Source organism: Podarcis gaigeae, assembly GCF_964106915.1.
Source record: "Podarcis gaigeae genome assembly, chromosome: 6".
Classification (NCBI taxonomy): Eukaryota; Metazoa; Chordata; class Lepidosauria; order Squamata; family Lacertidae; genus Podarcis; species Podarcis gaigeae.
This window is the reverse complement of record NC_139682.1, coordinates 28,651,141-28,668,619: the sequence shown is the minus strand read 5'-3', so window position 1 is coordinate 28,668,619 and position 17,479 is coordinate 28,651,141. Positions and strand designations below refer to the sequence as shown.

Here is a 17,479-nt window from a genome sequence, read left to right as displayed (position 1 = left end):
CCATGGAGTCATTCACCTGAAAGAATCTATTTTTAATGACAGAATATTACCTTTTCTCACTTGCTACTATAATACTTGTTCCAAGAAACATTTTTTTTAAGAACACATTTGATTATTTGGAATCAGCCACAACACTCGCATGTATTCACAGTATTATTGTCGCCATAGCAGTCATTTTAACAGAGAAACAGAAAGAAAGCTTGAAATGAGTCACTGTTATAATAACTTTAATTTGTCTTGCATTTTACAGAATTCTATGAACAGATTAAAAAGCACCTCCTCTCATCACACTTGACAGTTGGTAAAATATTCAGTTAGCAAATGTCAACAGCTTGAGGATCTGCATCTTGCAAGAATTTCACAGACCAACCCAAAGCCAAGCAGCTTTTACAATCTTGTTTTAATACATTGGAAATCCACTCAGGTCGTAAGCCTGTCCAGCCTTTTGTGCCCAGATCACTTTGCAAAAATCCAGTGTCGACCAACCAACTAGTTAGCTTTGGCACGGAGCTGCGCTCTCTTGCCCGTGACAGCCTGGAAACCAGTTTTGATGCTGGCGACAGAGCAGCGCGAGTGGCAGGTCTCGCACTGCAAAAAATATAATCTGGTGTCCTTCTGCAAGATTGTGTCTGGCGACCGACATGTGTGACAGGTGACATATTCCTCTGGGGGAACAATTAAACATGCTGAATTAGCAACGAGAGATTAACCAAAATTTCACATGCTGAACTGTATAGGATGATTAGTTATTTAATTCTGTCACAGCAACATAATTTTCAAATTGCCTAGGTCACAACACCAATTGTCTTCAAGCACCAATGGTACTACTACAAAGAAATAAACTTATTTTGCGAAGACTAAAGTTAATAGCAGCTCTCTATTTTCCCCATAAACTTGTTTTAAGAGTTAATTACCTCTTCTCAAATGAGCAGTACTGCACCCTAGCTCATTAATACATCTTCCTGGTATGCAGTTCTGCCTTAGGATGAAAGTACTAAAGAATCAACACTCCACGAAAAGTTCTATCTGCTTGCCCACTCACATTTAACCTATGTGCCACAGGACGGTTTGAGTGGTAGGTCTGGAAAGCAGCTCACAGGGCTCTGTGCAGATAAGTTAGTCAACTTTTTATCAACGGAACTCTGAACTGCCAAAGAAAAGAGAAACACTTTTTTCTCTGACAATTCAGAAATTGCTCCTGCTGCCGAAACTGCTGCTGCCTATTGGACTATCAGTGGCTTTCCAGAATCTCAGGCAGAGGTTTTGCCCATCACCTGCTCCCCCAGTCCAGTTAACTGCAGATGCCGGAGACTGATCAGACTGAATCTTCCACACAGGATCTTCCACATCCAAAACTTCTATTTCTGTTACTGAGCTAGTTCTATTGTAAGCTAGCAAAAAGTCTGCAGTTGAATACACACGTTTTGTATGTGTGATATCCTTAAGTTGACAAGAAGGGTTATTCAATCTGCATTTCAGCTGAATTGCTTCAGAAACCATTTAGAGTCAAGGTATTCCAGACAGGACCCCTTTTCTCATGCTACTCAAGCACTCAGATAGATGCAATGTAAAGAGATTTTGATCTGAGCCTCATGGTGCAAATATCGCCCTTCTCAGTGTCCACCTGGTCCAAACACTACTTGTCATATGCCAACCAGTGAAAATACAATGGTTTCAGAAGAAATGACAATTGCAAGTTGGCTGTATTGCTACTTATGATGATGGATCTGCTATGGTTTGTTCTCTTTTGAAAGTTGTATGATTTATTATTTTTCACAATCATTATCCACATAAAGGTGGCGTAAATATTTTAGTTAAAAATGTGCACATTTTAGACAATATTTGAAACCTTCTCATGAAGTTATCAACTTGCCTCTTTCACGTTAAGTGCTAAGAAAACACAGAAATCAACTTTAAATGAAGCAGAATATACTTACTGATATATCTTCTCAAGACGTTTTCTATCTGTTTTTGTTGGAATCTTCCTTTGATTACAAGCTGGTTGTTACCATCTATAGAGCCACTGATTTGAAAGAAGAATTTTATAGTTTAGAACTCAATAACACTATCAAATAGAACATGTTTCTTTGGCTGCAAGCTTCCCTAATGCTAATTAAAGCATATACAAACTAAGGTTTGTGAGGATACCTCCATTTGTATGGAGGCAACAAACTTCATCACTTCTGCTAAAGCTGAGCTCATTCCCAGAGTGCTGACAGCTTTGCAGCCAAAACCAGGCTATGCAGCATCAAAAGGGACATATCAATGTGCCCAGGGAAGGTTTACAGAATTTGTAAACTCTTTTAATAAAAATAATTCCAACATAAGATGGAGGGGGGAATCCCACAACAGCTTTACTGTGCCTGCTGAGTAGCTACAGAACATCATGAGATTTTTTGAGAAAGAAACAGCAGAGGGTTGGGATGGTGGATGAAATGAAGTATGTGGTTTAAGAGGAAGAGTTAACACTTTGCTTTTTCTCCTCTCCTTTCCTTCCTGCTGCAAATTGTTTTTACTTAGCTGGTATGGTAAGCGAGAGAGAGAGAAGAAAAACACAGAACAACAAAGTAGAAGTTGAAGCTAGCTGAGAGAGAAGACTAGGATGAAAGAATGGAAGGTGAGCAGTTTTATGTGTATCTTTTCTTCTACTGGCATTTACTCCATTTCTCTTTCTCCAAGAGAAATAAGCAGAAGATAATAGACAAAGAAACACAGAACAAAAAAGAGTAGAGAGAACAGGTCGTTTTCAAGTTAACACTGAGAAGTCACCAGGGACGAAAGTGTGAGCTGCGCATAAAACTCTAAGAGTTTGGTGTAAAAAGAGAAGAGTTCTTACTTTAAAAAAAACACCAGGTCTTATTTAGTGCAATACAGTTGATACCTCTGGTTGCGAACGGGATCCGTTCTGAAGGCCCTTTCGCAACCTGAAAGGAATGCAACCCGCATCTGCACGTGCCGCAATTTGCCGCTTCTGCACATGTGTGACGTCATTTTGCACGCCTGTGCATGCGCAAGTGGCGAAACCCGGAAGTAACCCTTTCCGGTACTTCTGGGTTGCCGCGGGACGCAACCTGAAAACGCTCAACCTGAAGCAAACGTTACATGAGGTATGGCTGTACATTTAAAAATAGGCTTCATTTTCATTGTCCCCTTATAGCAGTGTTTGGGACAGGAAGGGTCACTAGCAAAAGTCCTGCAATGATGTTCACTGTTATTTTCCTATTACAGCTGAGAGGTTGTGCTGAGAAAATAGCTTATGGCAGCCCTACAATGTGGTCTATTAATATGGCAGGCTAGAGGTGGGGCTGAAGCAGGATTAGATTAAGTGTCCTATACCTCTCAAGCTGCAACAAAGGTCAACCTGCTTAAAAACAGACCCCCCCAAACCACCATCCATGCCAAATCAGAACTCAAATATCATCTAAGCTTCATCTACCATTGATTTACATTCCCACTGGTTGCACTTTAAAGCATTTTTTGAAAAAGTACATGAAGACAAATTCAAACTAGAGCAAGGACTCCCATCTTGCCTGCTCTCTTATATGTTTTTTCAGCTCCTTTGGTCAAGAAACAACTGGGTGGGTTATCCGGAGGTTTGGAGTACATTGTCAGCAGTATGCTGATGACATTCAGCTCTATTTCTCCTTTACACCTGCAGGTTCGGCAGTGGAAGTGCTGGACCAGTATCTTGCCTTGGAAGTGCTGGACCAGTATCTTGCCTTGGACTGGATGAGAGCCAACGAACTGAAACTCAATCCAGATAAGACTGAGGCATTGTTAATGGGTGGTTCCCTAGACCAGATGGGTGGGAAAGTGCCTATTCTTGATGGGGTTACACTTCCTCTGAAGGAGCAGGGTTGTAGCTTGGGGGTACTCCTGGATCCTTTGCTGTCGCTCAAGGCTCAGGTGGCCTCAGTGGTCCAGAGTGCCTATGACTTTTTCAAATGTAGATGGGGGGGGCGGGGGAGTTACTGGATTGTTTTTATTTTGATTATGTATGTTGTGGTTTTATATTTTGATTTTATTCTGTGAACCGTCCTGAGACCTCCAGGCATGGGGCGGTATATAAATTCACTAAATAATAAAAAATAAGAAAGCTCAAGTAATACATGAATGCCAGGGATACCCTTCAAAGTTCTGTTCACCACATCTAATCCCAATCTGCAAGCAAGAAGAGTTAAAGTGGTACATCAGCCAACAAGCTAATCATAACCCGCCTGCTTAAGAATTGCCCTATCTATCCTTAAGAAAGAGACACTGCAAAGAAAAGGGGAAAAAAACCTTGATCAAGCCTGGATTCCAAATAGCCTGAGGTTAGTTCCACTCGCCAAATAGGCTTGCTTGCTCTCATTCTGAAAATTAGGAACCAGGGCTAGTGTGAAGGACTACAGCTGAGGGGGAGGAAGAAATCTGTGCCCCCCCCCCCCGTGTGCATACATGCCTCTGAGTGGATACTGCGAGTCAAACATCCCCCCCTTTTTTTTTTACTCCCAAATTACCTTTTAAGTACAAGAACTTGAACCTTGGGAAAGGATGCAGAACTGGTTACCTTGCAAAGTACTTGTTTCTTTCCCCCCTGATAAGCTTAATTACTAGCATTTAGAAGCAGTAGTATGCATCTGTACCTTTAAGAAATATCTGCTGCAAAAAACCTTCAAGCTCATGAATGGTACTAGCAGCTGCCCCAAGGGGAAATATGGTCTTCTTGCAAACAACTCCCACCTTTCCTCCCATAAGCCCATAGCATTTTAAGATACATGAATTTCAAATCTAAATATGCAAAAGCAACGCCTTTAATAGCAAGTTTACTTAACTTCCAGAAGAGAGAGAACAAATTTTAAAATAGTTTACCCAGAGAAGACAGCTAACACCTGCATTCAGGAAACACTGGAGTGCACACTGCAGAAGTGGAAGGTGCTTACCTTGTACCCAATTCTGCAAGCAAGAAAGCCAAGAGGTGCTTTGGTTGACGATGTAATCTATAAAGAAAGAAGTTTACTGAAGGCAATCTTGTTTAGGGAAGTTTTTAATGACTGATGTTTTAATGTATTTTTAACCTTCTGTTGGAAGCCGCCCATTATTATTATTAAGTTACGATCACAAACTATATATTTAGGGCACATAGTACTAAGCAAATAGCCCAGCTCAATGCAGTGATTAAGTGCTCAGTAATTTCTTCCACACATCATCATCTGACCTAGAACATAGTATTACCTAGGGTCTCTAAGGGCACATCTGCAAACAGGAGAAATTACCGTGGGCACTCACACTGCAACCAAGTACACATCATGAAGTGTTCTACTGACAGTGGAAGGGACCTTGTGGGCACCAGGAAAGGCCTTGACACGTACATGTGTGTCCACAGGGTCAATGTTGATGTTCCTCAATGTAGGGATGTAATATGTAAGTAATAGCCGGCACACACACACAAAGGTCAGGATATAAAACTTTCAGCAAAATCTGCCTGACGGGGACCTCTTTGAAGAGAGCAAAGCATCAGTGGAGAAAACAAAAGGGAAGGAGAGATTAGCAAGATATAAATCTTCAAAGTAAACACCAGATTGCTTCTATTTCAGCAGTAAGAGACTTAAGTAACACAGAAAACTGATCTGACATTAGTATTCCAGTGTAACACAGACACTATTGGTTGGTTTCTGAAAGAGAATGCTTTCAGTGAAGACTCACTGAATTAGAATTTAACACAAACACACAAAGATGGTTTTGAGTGGGAGGCTGGCAGAGACATCCAGTATCCCTAAGAGTATGAAAGGGCTGGTTTAATTCACAAGAAATTAGCTGGCCTTTTGTTTTGTTAATCACCATTGTGCTTCTGCGGAGCTATCCCGAACTCTCACCACACACCCAAGTGAAGACTCCTTCCGTGTAATAACCTTTAGTAGTGATGCATTAAGTTCAGTTCTTCAACTGTCTTCGATGTCTGACAAAGCTAACATCTTTGAAGTGAAGATGGTTCTATACTCAAGCCATTAATTCTTCAGTAGGGCTACTCAATTGCTTGCAACTGAGTTCCCTCCAGTCCATGCAATCAAATAACTATACAGAATACAATGTAAGGATCATGGTTCCCCTCCACCCAATGCTGCACCCTGCTCCAAGTTGCAAGACTTACAGTTTACAGATATCTGTGAAGTTGACAAATGATGTTTTCTTGGTTCCTACTCTTACAACTTGTGGAGGCTTCATGACAAATTTTCGTTTTTCACCAGCTACCATATCTGGATTTTTTTCTCGCATAATGTTGAAAACACGATTCAGCAACTGCAAACACATGGGGATGGGAATATTTATAACTTCAGTCATGAACCATCTCTCACTTTATTGTTATTAAAAAAAAAAGCAAGGGTTTTCCAGTGATCATGTCAACATATTAAGTTTGGCTTTGGGGTTGGTGGTGATGGGGGATTTTGATCTTCTGTGACATGTTTTAGAACAGCCCTCTCTCATGCTCTGGTGCATCCCACCAAACCACAGAGGACAGCAGAGTTGATCTGGGGCTTTCAATCAGGTCTACAGCTGTACACACAGAGAGCCTATTCTCAACTCCATTAAGTGCACAGAGCAGTGTACAAAACTCCCATTTTTAGGCATATTTTGTGACAGGGAATTTCATTAGGGCAAGCTCTGGACGCAGTACTGCACCTAAGATTTCGGATTCAAACTGCAGAGTGGGAGAAAAGGAGGACCTTTTTCTGCCTCCCCACTTCCAGCTACTCTCTGAAGACTAGAGAAGAATTTAAGAATTTCAGGGGGGTGAGCAGGGGAAGAACTAGACCATGTGAAAAATGAACACAGTATTTTAGCTGCAGTTCATTCATTTTCAGCTTTGTATTTGTGTACTTAAAAAAGTGCACCTAGACCATGGGTAGGCAAACTAAGGCCCGGGGGCTGGATCCGGCCCAATCGCCTTCTAAATCTGGCCCGCGGATGGTCTGGGAATCGGGATGTTTTTACATGAATAGAATGTGTGCTTTTATTTAAAATGCATCTCTGGGTTATTTATGGGGCATAGGAGTTTGTTCATTTTTCCCCCAAAATATAGTCCGGCTTACCACATGGTCTGAGGGACAGTGGATCGGCCCCTGCTGAAAACGTTTGCTGACCCCTGACCTATACATTTCATTGTTGGGCCCATAACCTAGGTTTAAGGTGCCATTTAGCTCCTTGCTTTCATATCTCAGTTTCTAACACTGGTACAGAGAGGTCAGTGGCAGAGCCAGTGGCTGTTATGTCCTCTGCATGTTAAACACATGGAACCAAGCTTTTAATAGCAGTGACCAGACTCTTGTTTTAGCTCCTCAGAGGAAAAAGTAATAATGTCTCCAATGAAACAATAACAATTTGTCTCATATTGCTTCCTTTTGCTTTGTAAAGTGTAGCAAGGGAAGAAGTAGGGCTAAAAATCATAACTAAAGGCCACAAAAAACAGTAGTTCCCAACTATACTCCAAGAGGTTGGTGTAAGCTCTCCCTGCTGGGCAAATCTGAAAACATCAAGAATTAGGAGATGCATTTCAAACATATTGCATCCCTGCTACTGCTTCCTCAGCAAGTCCCACTCTGCATTTTCAGAACCACAGATTGCAGTAAGTTATTTTATTTCTATTTACTGATAGCAAATGCACGTGTTTCTGGGCAGGAGTTAGGGCTGAACAAGGAATGCTCTTCGCCTTAGGGAAGGGCAGAACAGGCCCTATTCACATCAATTGTTACTTTAGTTTAACACCATATTCAGTCCTCTATGCCTCAGCCCCTATATTTCATTCAGAGCTGTGCTGACAGGCATGCTTGTTGCTTTAAACATGAGAAATAACCTTATTCTTGACCTTTTTGAATTAAGTGTACAGGACTAGAGCCCACTCTTCTGTTTCCAAAACATATCTTTCTGTCACACGGCAACTGCTTGTACCACAGGAAGCATGTGACCTCAATGAACATAATCTTCCTGGCCAGAAAGACAGCGTTAAGAACTCTCACTGAAGTGTATGTGAATGTACTTTATGACCTCCTGATTAAAGCCCTACAGAAATAATTCATTCTCCTCTGTTCATGCAACAACAGCCCAAGTTTAACAAAATGCACCAAGCCTTATATAAATCGAAAGCAATTTTAGGCTGTATTTGTTCACATGCCCCCCCCCCCCAAACAAGCTATCGACAGAAACAGATTAGTAAGCGGCAGATAAACTATTTACCTCATCATATGTGTAGTCTCTCTCTGAGCCTGCCCATGCAGGTCCTGACTGAGAGCTAAAGGAGATTCCATCATCTTTTTTGCTGTCTTCATCCTCCAATGCTGTAGAGTAAGAAATATACTTGAGATCGAAGGAACTGTCTTCCAGTTGGTCTTGGACAAAGTGTCACTTACTTTTACAAAAGTGGGATACAAAAGAAAACTTTCAACCAACTAACAACAGGCAGAAACTAGTCTTGAAAGTTAAGGGATCATCTAAAGTGACACCGGATCATTCTGGAAGGGAAACACAGCTCTCCCTTGTCTTCCCATGGAAGTGTTTGGCATATGTGAATAGCAATTAGTTTTACAGGGGGGGAATGAAAATGTTCAGATTTGCTAAATCAAATAAAAATGGCACTTGCATGATTTGTGCACAACTATGGCTTATCATGAATGAACAAGCATGCTGGTGTTTATTTAGAAATCTGTGGCTGCTTTGCTCCTTCCTCTGGCCCTGCTGCTACCGCACTACCAGGAACTAAGCCATGGTTTGCCTTAGTAGTTTGTGCAAACCCAGCATCATGGTTTGTTCCCCCTAAACCAGGCATGGCCAAACTTGGCCCTCCAGATGTTTTGGGACCACAACTCCCATCATCTCTAGCTAACAGTACCAGTGGTCAGGGATGATGGGAACTGTAGTCCCAAAACACCTGGAGGGCTGAGTTTGGCCATGCCTGCCCTAAACAAATCATGTGCATAAAGCCAAGAACACAAACCTTGCTGCTTTGTAACAACTCATGGTTTGAAGAGAGAAGCCATGAGTGCAGATGTGCATGCAACCTAAATCCACAAACAAAAGAGGACAGAGGAAGGAAGATGCAATATTGTCAGCTTTTCTCAAGAAACTCTGGGAATTTTAGTTCAAAGTAGCCTCGGTGTCTCAAAAACAGTTCTCAGTATACACAAAGAGTCCCAGGGTTTCCTGGAAAAAATTGTATTAAGGCTTAAGTTTATGGTTATTTTAGATACAGGCAATGACTGTTTTAGGCATGTCTACTATGCGTGCAACAGCACATTGCTCTGAACCCAGAAGTGCCCTAAAAACAGCACAAAAAGGGGTAGTGTGGGGCAGCCAACAACACATGCTGGGGTCTGGAAAGTAACCCCTGCAGCAAATCAGTTGCTACCTATACTAGCTTTGAAGAAATGACCTCCCATTGTTTTGATCAGGGGTCAGCAAGGTTTATCTTGCTTGGGCCAGATCGGTCCTGTGGAGACCCCTGCGTGGGCCGGATTGTGTGTGAGCACGCGCGCCTGCGATTTCCAGCATACGCAGACATAATTTCCGGCACTGTGGAAGTGAGTTCCCATGCCGTGCTGCGCTGGTTTAGCGCAGCACACAGCTAGGTTCTGGGGAGGCTCATAGGCTGGTCAAGCGACCTCCGCGGGTTGCTTCCAGCCCATGGGCCTTAGGTTGCTGACCCCTGATTTTGATTGACAACTGAAAGTGAGATCCTATTGAGAGTTTCAAAAGAGTTCCCTCTCCCTTCACGGGACCCCATTAGAATTCTGAGAAAGCAGGAAGAGAGGAAGAGAGGGAGGGAGAGACATAGAAAGAAAACAACACAGACGGAAAGGTGGCTGCATACCTAAATGCTGAACTGTATGGTGAAGTTGGAGCTACTGTGGAAGTAAATGTTATGAAAGACAGCTTTTCTTCCACTCTACCAGGTGTGAATATGTTTTGTTCCAACGTTTAAAATTATTCTTTCACTCATAGCAAACAAACACACAAAAAGAAAAGAAAATCACCTTCATCTTTATCCAATATGTCATCCTCATCTGGAAACTTCACAGTCTTCTTCTTCTTCTTCTTTCCAAGCATGATATCAAGGTCATCTTCTGCTTGTTCTGCTACTACCTCTTGAACATCCCCCTCAATTTTCAGGTCCTTTAACATAATATGGAAGGGACATAAAATAGCAGGCATTTATACAAAGTAACAGCAAAATTAAAAGGCTATATCCAAAAGTGCCACTCCACTGAGAGGCTTCATAGGCCAAAGAGGAAGGCCAACATTTTCTGTGATTTTCTTCCCCTCAGCCCAATTCTACTCCACAGGGTTGAGGTATCCTCTCTAGAGCGGATTTAGAGGGGAGGGGAAGGAAATATCACCCCAAATGGCTTCCCTTCCCATTCCACTGGCAGAAGTCGTCCATCAGTAGCATGGCATCACTGGATGCAAACCAGAATACGGCACATTTCTAAAATATGCAACATGCTCTTCGTGAAAACTGAGCCACCGTTATCTACTGAAAATTTGATTCTAGAGTTCCTTTTCTCAAGTATCTAAGTGTTTTGGTACAAGTGATTCTTAGAATGGATACCACACACTGTGGCTGTATTAAAAAAAATTAGATTACACTTTTATCAAAGTGCTTTATTGCCTACCCTTCAAACAGAATAACCAGGGTGGCTGGTAGCTGCTGGTTTGTAACTCTTGAGTGTACATAGTCTACAGATCCCAGCTGGTGCAAGACATCATTTAGGAAGGAACATAGGATAGGCTAATGTTGCACAACAAACAGTGAAGCATACGGCAATTACAGCAGCAGAAAACAGCAGAGTACAACAGAATCACATGTCATGCACATTTAACTTGCAGCATTTAAACTGAACACAGTTGAAGGCTGGCTGGTTGAAAATCTGCAAGTTAAATGCGGAGCCAGAGGAAAGAGAAGAAAGGCAGAGAGGTTAAAAGGTGGCAGTGATGGCAACCAACTGGGATGACATCAAAAGATCAGACAAATTCATGGAGGATAAGGATCTCAATATCTACTAGCCACAATGGCTATGTTCCACCCCACTGTCAGAGGCTGTATGCCTCTGAATACTAGTTGATGGGAATCACAGCATACTGTTAAGATGCTTTTGCTTAACCACAGCTTGCCATATCATTGCATTACAACTCTTCACCCCTGTGCCAAAGAAGGTTCATTCCTGTCATGCTAAACTATGGTTTAATATTATATCCACACCAGTCCAATGGGTGCTAGCCAATAATAATAATAATAATAATAATAATAATAATAATTATACCCCGCCCATCTGGCTGGGCTTCCCCAGCCACTCTGGGCGGCTTCCAAAAAAATATTAAAATACTGTAATACATCAAACATTAAAAGCTTCCCTAAACAGGGCTGCCTTCAGATGTCTTCTAAAAGTCTGGTAGTTGTTGTTCTCTTTGACATCTGGTGGGAGGGCATTCCACAGGGAGGGCACCACTACCAAGAAGACCCTCTGCCTGGTTCCCTGTAACTTGGCTTCTCGCAGTGAGGGAACCGCAAGAAGGCCCTCAGTGCTGGACCTCAGTGTCCGGGTAGAATGATGGGGGTGGAGCCAATGTTTTTGGAGCTAAAAGCCAATGTTTTTGCACCAAGAAAAGGAAAGGTATTTTTCTGTGAGTTCAACTCTCCTTCTGTTTATGGAGCAGAAGTATTAGATATCACCAAATATATCTAGAGCTACATGATTTAACCAACTAAACTTCTACTGGACTGATGCTGTATAAAATATTTAGTCAAGAGCAGTAAGGGAAAAGGGCACAACTGAGTAATTTTGGAAGACTGACCTTTACACCCTCTTCAGCTTCATCTATGTCAAATATCTTTTTTGTTTTCTTCTTCTTCTTCTTTTGATTGAAGAATGTTAAATCGTCTAAGTCATTTGATGCATCTGAAAGTCAAAAGCAACATTACAGAGCAATTATATTACAAAAATGCAACACTGAAATATATTTGTCAATATCATGTAAGCAGCAACAATAATTTAGGTATAATTCTCCAGATCTTTCTGCACCAAGCAGCAACATTTCAAGATTAGTGCAAATCAGTTTTAGCTTAGCTGTCGTCAAATGAAGTGATTGTGTGAATGAAGTAGTCTGTTTGAAAAAAATATTGTGCAATACCTTAGCAATGTGTAGAAAGTTGATGCCATCACCATTCATGACTGACATAGCATCTGACTAAAAAAAATCAAAGTGTGCTACTGAAAGTTTAAATAAGAACTTGTTCCCAGTTTTTTTTAAATAGAGCCCACATTTTAGAAGGAATTACATACCACAGAAGGTAGGGTTTATTGCTACATGCCCCCATTACTTTAATATTTGTAACAACAGGAGTAGGAAGTGAAACTGCTGGGTTGCTTTATAACCTGTTAATAATAGGAAAATACAAATCTAACCAGGATTCTTATGAAATGCACAAAATAAGCTTGTAGCCCAATCCTTTAAAAGTGCTACAGAATTAAAATGCTTACCGCTGAAGGCTGGCATGAACAAAAGGGTTAGAATAGACTGGAGAGTTGCAGGTGGCAGGAGAGGAACAGGAAATCTGTTTGTGCAACATTGGGTTTGTCATATGTAGCAGATGGGGGTCCCCAGGGCTGCAATCCTATGAATTGATTCAGTGGGTTTGGTGTACCTAATTCTGCATGTAAATAGCAGAATTAGAACCTTTGCTTCCTAAATTCTAGGAAGTCATGGCAGCAAACATGGGGTTATCCCATGTAAATTTAACTACTGCAAGGCAAGGTGGATTTAGTTACCATATACAGTGGATGCTCGGGTTGTGAACATGATCCGTGCAGGATGCACGTTCGCAACCCGCAGCATTTGCAACCCGCAGGGGCGCATCTGTGCACGCGTGGGTTGCAATTCGGTGCTTCTGCACATAGTAACCTGTTCCGGTACTTCCAGGTTTCGGGGGATGTGTAACCCAAAAAAACGCAACCTGAAGTGGCTGTAACCCAAGGTATGAAGATTTTAGTTTACCTTTTCTCCTACTGTCCTCTTCATCTGCTTCTGTGTCTTTGTCTTCCACTGGCTCTGGCTCCATTTCTTTTGTTTCTGATAACTGCATTTCTTCTGTTTGCGCATCTCCTCCTTCTTCATCAAGCATAAAGGGCTTCTTTTTCTTCTTCTTCTTCTTGCTCATAGTAGGATCAAAAATCATCTAAAACAAACAAGTTTTCTTATTTTAAAAACAATTCTCCAGCTTCAGCTAGTTTACCACCTATATTTAAGCAACCAACATTCTATTAAAGTTAAGATTTCCACCATGACCTGCAAGGAGTTTCATAATTTGAACCAAGGTGGGGGTGAAGATGCTCTACTATCTTGCAGAATTCAAAGTTTAGTTTAACAGGGTTTTTTTAAAAAAAATGCATTTCAATATTTCTCTAACAGATATTGCTTTGGTTTGCACATCACAATAACCAGCAATTTGTCTTAAACCGTGTTTTAAACATAAAAATGCCTCCCAGAAGCCATAGCATGGCTTCTCTCGTCATCTGAACCAGGACCATGACTTACTTGAAACAAACCATAAGCAGTAAGCCAGAAATAAACCTAACAAGCCTTGGTTTATTTCTGAAATACCGCTAGTTTTGTGTTTGCTCCTGCCAGGCAGGGAGGAAACAAACTAGAGACCAAAAGCAAAATCTCAAGAATCTCCTCTGTGCCTTAAGAATTAAACTAACAGTCTCATTCTGACTAGTTCTCTCTCCACAATAAACTTGTTTGCCTATTAAATGCATTTTTGGACTGCTTCCCCCAGCATGCACTGCAATGTTGAGAGCAGGATGAATGTTTTCCCTTAGTATCCACTATGACACTACAGATTGGTTCTTACATTATTGGAAGACATGCAAATCTCATGCAGAAAGAACTGCAGGTATTTCATAGCTCTCCAAATGATTTCAACATTGTGCCAGATACACTGATAATAAACAAGCATGCATACAACCCTTGTGAAATTTTGATTGGTCTTATTGTGAATTTGGTCTTTTTCTGTGCAATATTTTAAAACAATCTTATGTAGATATTTTAGTTTGCTACCCAGTGGTGCCATGAATGACAGCAGCACATGCATCACATACTTAGCCCAGGAACTTATAAAAACAGCTGTAGTGATGAATCCTCAAAATGTTCAGAAAAATGATGGGCTAAAATACTCTTGACTCATCAAGCTAAAGTGAGAATTCTTCTGGGTGGAGAAAAGTTTCTAAATAGCCAGGTACAGTTTTTAATTTCTAGATTATGTAGGTAATGTCACCTTAGTACATTATAGTTAAGGATACCCATTTAAAACTTAGGAACATGTGGCAATGGGCTAACAAGTGTTCACAAACAATAATTATGGGATAAATCCACTGAAGGCTCTATTCTGTACTGGGTATGGTCTGAAGGCACCTGAGGGCGTCAACTTGATGGAGGTAAACAGGTTGCATGGGAGCCCTTCTGGAAGCCATATATACACCAGGTGGTTATATAAATGTAAGAAAATAAATCAGCAACTAAATAGCCAGAAGCTTCATATATATTGGTGCTGACCACATGTACTAATATACAAAAAAAAAACTGAACCAGTAACTCATTAGGCGTTGTGATTGTACAACTACTAATAACTCAGAATCAAAAGTATCAGCCTCCTATAAAGACTTTTATAAAACCTGCTCTAAAGACTACAAAAGTCCCAGATGCTTGAAAATCTGAAGCATTTTCATTCCTGTGCTGGAGTAGTGCTTTAATCCCTGATCCTAAGCTACTTCAGGTGTAGCACATTATTTTTCAAAATCTTGCACCTGCCGTTTTAAGGTGTAAACCATGGGTAGGCAAACTAAGGCCCGGGTGCCAGATCTGGCCCAATAGCCTTCTCAATCTGGTCTGCGGACGGTCCAGGAATCACAGTGTTTTTACATGAGTAGAATGTGTCCTTTTATTTAAAATGCATCTCTGGATTATTTGTGGGGCCTGCCTAGTGTTTTCACATGAGTAGAATGTGTGCTTTTATTTAAAATGCATCTCTGGGTTATTTGTGGGGCCTGCCTGGTGTTTTCACATGAGTAGAATGTGTGCTTTTATTTAAAATGCATCTCTGGGTTATTTGTGGGGCATAGGAATTTGTTCATTTTCCCCAAAAAAATATAGTCCGGCCCCCCACAAGGTCTGAGGGACTGTGGACCAGCCCCCTGCTGAAAAAGTATGCTGACCCCTGGTGTAAACCCTAGCACATCTCTGGGTAAGAAGCTGCACAATGTCACCACTACCATAGAAAGGAGTGGAAAAGCTCAACCATCTAATCAACAAATCTTAATAAAAACAAACCATCGATAATTTTATTCTGCACAAAAGACTAGGTACCTAAATTGATTCAAGACAGCCAGCTTGCCTTGATCACAACTTAAAATGAGGAGTTTAATTCTTCCTTACTCCGAGCAAGATTACAAGCTTAAATCAATGCTGTTAAGTATGCCAATTCTTTTCAAGTCCATTTATTTCACAAGGTCCAAGAGTCATTGACTTGATGAGCTTCACAATTAATTCTAAACCTGAATTTCCACAAAACGTTGTTTGGGACTCAAGCAATAAACTAGCACAAACACAGCATGCAAGGACTACACAGTTACAATTGTCCATAGTACAAAAGGATGAGAAAGCCCAGCCTACGGAAGTGGGGGTAAAGAGAGAAGAGCTCTGCTAACTCTCTAAACAAAAGCACAAGATGTGTTGGCTGTACACCTAACCACATCAAGTGTGGTTACAACGGTTTAACACCAATTAAAGAGGCAGGGGTCTTCCCCATCAGCACAGAAGTCGGGATAAAGCACAGGGTAGTCTAATCCATACATTACGTGATGGCGAGCACAGGCCTGCTGTGAAACGTGCACTTCACTGGCGCCCACACCCAACGCTCCCAGCACCTTTACACATGCTTGTAACCAAGATGGCTGCACTCACTCTTTACGTTTTATGGCAGAGGCTTTTCTCTTAAAAAAAATATTAAAGGCTACATGAAGTGACCCTACACCTTTCTATTAAGTGTACACGCAAGAGCCAATTCGCGTTGGATGTAACGTGTGAAGATATTCTGAGCGCTCTCTGATTTCTCAGGGGCAGAAGGGAAGGGAGGGAGCTCGTGTCCTCGAATAGGCATCGAATTCGCCCCTGAAGGAAATGGGATGCTGGACGGGCCTGTGGCCTGGATCCAGCGGGCCTCCCTTTTATGTCCTGATCCGTGGAAAGTGAGAGGAAGCACCTCGCTGCCCATTGGAAGGCACCAACAAGCGCCTCTCCCTAAAGCGACTCGGGCGAGGACGGATCGACCTCCGTTCAAGCCGGAGGAACCAGCGCGACACGAAGCAGCCCGGGCAGGGGAGCCCCCAGCCGGTCTCCGGCCAGGGCGAGGGAAGGCCTCAGGCCTGGCTCCTCACATGGCGGCGGAGGCGGCGGCCACAGCCGAGGCCTAGGCGCGCCCGGGCCCTCACCTCGTCTCCCGACATGGCTGCGGCTCTCGCCGGCCCTCAAGGCAGAAGCTCGGAAGGGCTCGTCCCCGCTATGGGTGGCCGCAACGCCGCCGGCCAAGTCAGTCACTCCTCGCTCCGTCTCCTAGGCGCCTCTCGCCTCTCTGCCCACCTCGCCGCCGCGCTCAGCTCTTGCATCAGCAGCAGGAGGAGACAGGAGACAGGGGCCAGCTACCCCGGATGGACGCATGCGCAGCACTCACTCCACGCCCCGTCTCGCCCGAGCCTCTCGGGAATCGTAGTCCAGCCGCTGCGCAAGCGCGGCAGAAGTCCGGGGGTTGGGACTACAGCACGTGTTGCTCAGGGGATGAGGAAATCGAGCTGGTGAGGTCACAGGCAGGCAGGCAGGGCGGGGCCCGGCGCGCGTTAGTCAAGCGGCCGGCACACCACGGGGGGCGGGAGGGGGGAGGAGACCCGGGTGTTTCTTTGGCACGTCTGAATGGGCGACGGTATTCGTGTTATCAATCCGAACATTTCGCCGGTCGAAAATGCATGTAGTCTTGTCAGGGGGTTTTAACCCGCGTGGTGACTTGAGTGCTGGATCTGTTAAGGGAGCCCGAGTTGAAATCCTGATCCTCACTTTTGTGCCCCCCTGCGCGAGTTGGAGGGAGGACAGGATGTCATTGTCTTCAAAAACGATGCTCAAGGAACTTGTACCCACCCGCTTCTCTTATTTCTCCTCTGCTCATTTATATTGCAATACCCCAACTCTGAAATTGCTTCTGGAGGAGCGTGTGTGAGTTATCCAGCCAGGATAGTTTCTATTACTATTATAATAAAATATTTGGAGATCGGATTTGGCCCTCAGTGCTTTAAATTAAGTACCCTTAGCTTGGGGGACACAGATGCTTCTTAAAAAAATTTGAGCCTTCTTCCTCTGCTCCCTTTCATTTAAATAATGTGAATATTTAAACTCCTTCCTATGA

The 17,479-nt window shown here is 42.7% G+C and overlaps 1 protein-coding gene across 1 annotated transcript; it reads right to left on the bottom strand.

Annotated features, from left to right (window-relative positions):
• Window positions 1-210: 210 nt before the first annotated feature.
• Window positions 211-16,879, bottom strand: EIF2S2 (eukaryotic translation initiation factor 2 subunit beta). The gene is made up of 9 exons (XM_083745901.1): window positions 16,518-16,879; window positions 13,024-13,204; window positions 11,824-11,927; window positions 10,005-10,143; window positions 8,212-8,312; window positions 6,131-6,279; window positions 4,923-4,979; window positions 1,938-2,023; window positions 211-665 (listed from the first exon to the last, which is right to left on the bottom strand). The coding sequence occupies exons 1-9, from the start codon at window positions 16,530-16,532 to the stop codon at window positions 490-492; spliced, it is 1,008 nt and encodes a 335-aa protein (XP_083602027.1). The 5' UTR covers window positions 16,533-16,879; the 3' UTR covers window positions 211-489.
• Window positions 16,880-17,479: the final 600 nt, after the last annotated feature.

Excerpts from the sequence above, each read along its gene's own strand:
- EIF2S2 (XM_083745901.1), bottom strand. Across the intron at positions 10,144-11,823 it reads AAGCTGAAGAGGGTGTAAAG|GACCTGAAAATTGAGGGGGA; the intron begins GTCAGTCTTCCA and ends ATTATGTTAAAG. Across the intron at positions 4,980-6,130 it reads TTCACAGATATCTGTAAACT|ATTACATCGTCAACCAAAGC; the intron begins GTAAGTCTTGCA and ends CTTTCTTTATAG.